This window comes from Amaranthus tricolor, chromosome 8 (assembly GCF_026212465.1).
Source record: "Amaranthus tricolor cultivar Red isolate AtriRed21 chromosome 8, ASM2621246v1, whole genome shotgun sequence".
Taxonomy (NCBI): Eukaryota; Viridiplantae; Streptophyta; class Magnoliopsida; order Caryophyllales; family Amaranthaceae; genus Amaranthus; species Amaranthus tricolor.
Window position 1 is genome coordinate 13658511 of NC_080054.1, and position 3165 is coordinate 13661675.

General features: G+C 41.4%; 1 protein-coding gene across 1 annotated transcript; it reads right to left on the reverse strand.

Moving 5' to 3' along the window:
- Positions 1-588: 588 nt before the first annotated feature.
- Positions 589-2213, reverse strand: LOC130821560 (uncharacterized). Its single transcript, XM_057687352.1, has 4 exons — positions 1914-2213; positions 1067-1471; positions 880-893; positions 589-768 (listed from the first exon to the last, which is right to left on the reverse strand). The coding sequence occupies exons 1-4, from the start codon at positions 1930-1932 to the stop codon at positions 589-591; spliced, it is 618 nt and encodes a 205-aa protein (XP_057543335.1). The 5' UTR covers positions 1933-2213.
- Positions 2214-3165: the final 952 nt, after the last annotated feature.

Here is a 3165-nt window from a genome sequence, read left to right on the forward strand (position 1 = left end):
TCGCCCTAATCTCTGAATTCTTGATTCCTCTGACTGTTTAAGCAAAGAATTCGTCTTCACCAATGAATGAGGATGAAATTCAAGCCCTACACATCCTTGCTCTGATACCAATTGATCCAAGTACGCGTGGTCAACGCATGACCTTGGATTTGATACGAAATGGGGGGGATATTCCAAGGCTGACATGCAGCATATTGACAAGAGCTGGACTGCCAGACCTCCTCTCAATACAACCCCGATGCATTCCTTTGATCAATCAATGGAATGATCAACGTTCTTGGATAGGGTGTAGTGTGGCCTTGAAGGCTGATCAAGGATTCACACCAACACGAAGGGCAAACTGGCCCTAGTAACCCAATTGCAAAGGCAATTGAAAAAAAATTCAAACACTGAATTTTTTCTGAAATGTTTTCATTAAAATCAACTAACTTGTTTACAATGAATGAGCCATCTATATATAGACATATGGGAAGTGGGAAATACAATGACAAGGCTTATGACACGCCCCCAAACAAGAATAACGGCTAAAAAGTATCACGTGACTAACATGTGCACATTTTAAGGATCAAAAATCAGAAAACAGAATTCTTATTTTGCTGCACTATCCGCTGAACACTCGACCTTCAGCTCCATTTCTTTGGGTCTTCCCGTGATGGATAAGAGGCAATTAAGGTCTTGATGGAAAGATCCAAGTATAGAGATTCCATTTTTATCCTTCATGTCTCCCAAAGTGTGTGGGTTAGCTCGGGACATCCCTTGCAAGGTCACCTGGTCACCAAGTCAGAACACCAGTTCTGATCTCAGCATCGACCTGCTGACTGGAGGACCTTGTGCACGGATTTCAGAGAGCTGTGTGCACTATTAGCATGAATCTTGGACCTTTATGGCTAGGCCTATGTATAGAGATCACGTCCCCATGATTGGTTAGGTCTAAAGCTTCATGGTCAAGGCTTGGTTTGCGGCTGGTTTGCGGCTGTGCTGTTCTGCTACTGTTTTTAGTGTTCTGTGTATGTTGTTGGCTTTCCTTGTTCTTGCCTTTGTATCTATTCTTCCATGATCAATTCACCCCCCTTCCTAGCTGTCTTGGCTCTCATTACATTCAAGATCCATGGGTGAATTACTAAGTGCAGAATCAGAATAACTTGGGAGATGCATGTGCATATGGTTGAACAACACACGTCCATTCTTCCACTTATTGCCAAGCTACCAAGATCTGAACCAATATGGTTCAATCTCCCCTTCTTGGAAAAAGAATTGTCCTCAATTCTTGACCCTCTCCTTGCATGCTTTCTACACATAACCCCAAAAACACCGCAACAACTACTAGTAATATTGATGTGTGCACAAGACAGGAGGCAAATCAGAACCAAACAGCCAAATTCAGAAATCAGTATGAAATGTTTGCTATTGAAAACCCGACCAAACCAACTCCAAGTATGATGAAACTTGGTGACAACACACCTCAAGATGTCTACAAACACCCCAAATTGGAAATACTCAAATACGTGGTCTAGTTTGATCACAATTAAAAAAAATTCCTCCAAACATCCAATCTGAACTGTTTTGTGACCTTTGGTCTAAAACACTTGCGCATCTTTTTTTCCACAACTCCAATGACTACACCACAAGACTGAATAAAAAACTAGACTCAAAAATACCCAAAATGAAAAAAAGAAACAATGAAAAAGACTCAAAAATGAAAGAGACACAATGAAAATACAGAAGAAAAGTACAAATGAGACTCTACTGTACTTTGAGAAACAACAATGAAATGGGTCAATCAAGAAACCTATGAAACGTAAGAAAAAGTGCACAAATGATGTGGTTTAATGAATATAGGATAGTTATTGATAATTTGGTGAAAGATGAGAGCCAAATAAAAGAATCTTGATAGGTTTTCGAAGACAACTTACCAAGGTACCCGGATTTCATCAGTTTTGGGCAGTCAGTAAAGAAAAATTCATATCTCCTTAACCACAACACCAAATCCAAAGATTCCAAAGCCAAAAGTTTCCCAACTCAACCACAAATACCGTGTAAAAACAGTTTTGAAAACAAATCACAATACGATCCCCAAAACACCACTACTTTCGACCCCAAATGCAGTCAGTTTCTGACAGCTTCTATTCTTCTTGTTTTTGCGACTTTTATCTGTTGTTTCTCATAAAAAACCGATTGAATTATGAACCCCAAGGACTTTGAGGCTCTGATACCAATTGATGTATGTGTGCGTGGTGAATGCAATGGAATGGATTGGACACGAAGATATATGGAGGATATTCCAAGACTGAACACAGTGCTTTGTCAAGGGTTGGACTGCCAAGCCCCTTTTCAACGCAACAATGACAAATTCCTTTGATTAATCAAGGGAATGTTCAATGTTCTTGGATAGGTTGAAGTGCAATCTTGAAGACTGATCAAGAGGATGCACAATCAACGGAGGGCAAACTGGCCCAAGTAACCCAATTGCAAGCAATTGAAGAAAAACTCAAACACTTGAAGTTTTCTGAAATTTGGAAATTTATTCAATGATCAACGTCCCTTTACAATGCATGAATCATCTATATATAAGCCTAGACACTAAGAATAATTGAAGTTACATGAAGGAGCAACGGTCATAACGGTAATATACATCACGTGCACATACATGTGTTTATTAAAGCCAAAACAGAAACATCAGCAGCTGTGTGAAAGTCCTCCTGCTGGTCGTTGACTAAGCAACCTTGTGCTCTGATTTCAATGCCTTTCCGTTGACTTTCAAGAGGGTTCTTGGGTCATGGTGGCTAGGTCCTAGTGCAGAGATTCCAACCCTATGCTCCACGTCATCCAATGGATTCGGGTCACGCCTGGGTGAGCTTGCCAAGGTGGCCTGCTCAATGGTCAGAAACTGATGCATGTTTGAGCTTGCTGTCCAGGTTGACTGTGCGACCTTTGCCTCAAGTTTCCATGAGTTTCCAATGATCATGCGTGGAACCCTTGGACTATGATGGCTAGTTCCTAGTGTGGAGATTCCAATTATGCCCTCCACGTCATCACTTGGGCTCGGGTTACATCTGGGCGGGCTTGTCAAGGTAGCCTGGTCGCTGGTCGGTGTCAGACCTTGCTGTTGGTCAGACTTAGCTTGTTTTGTCCTTGTTGTTGGCTTTGCTTGTGTGTTCCTTGTTG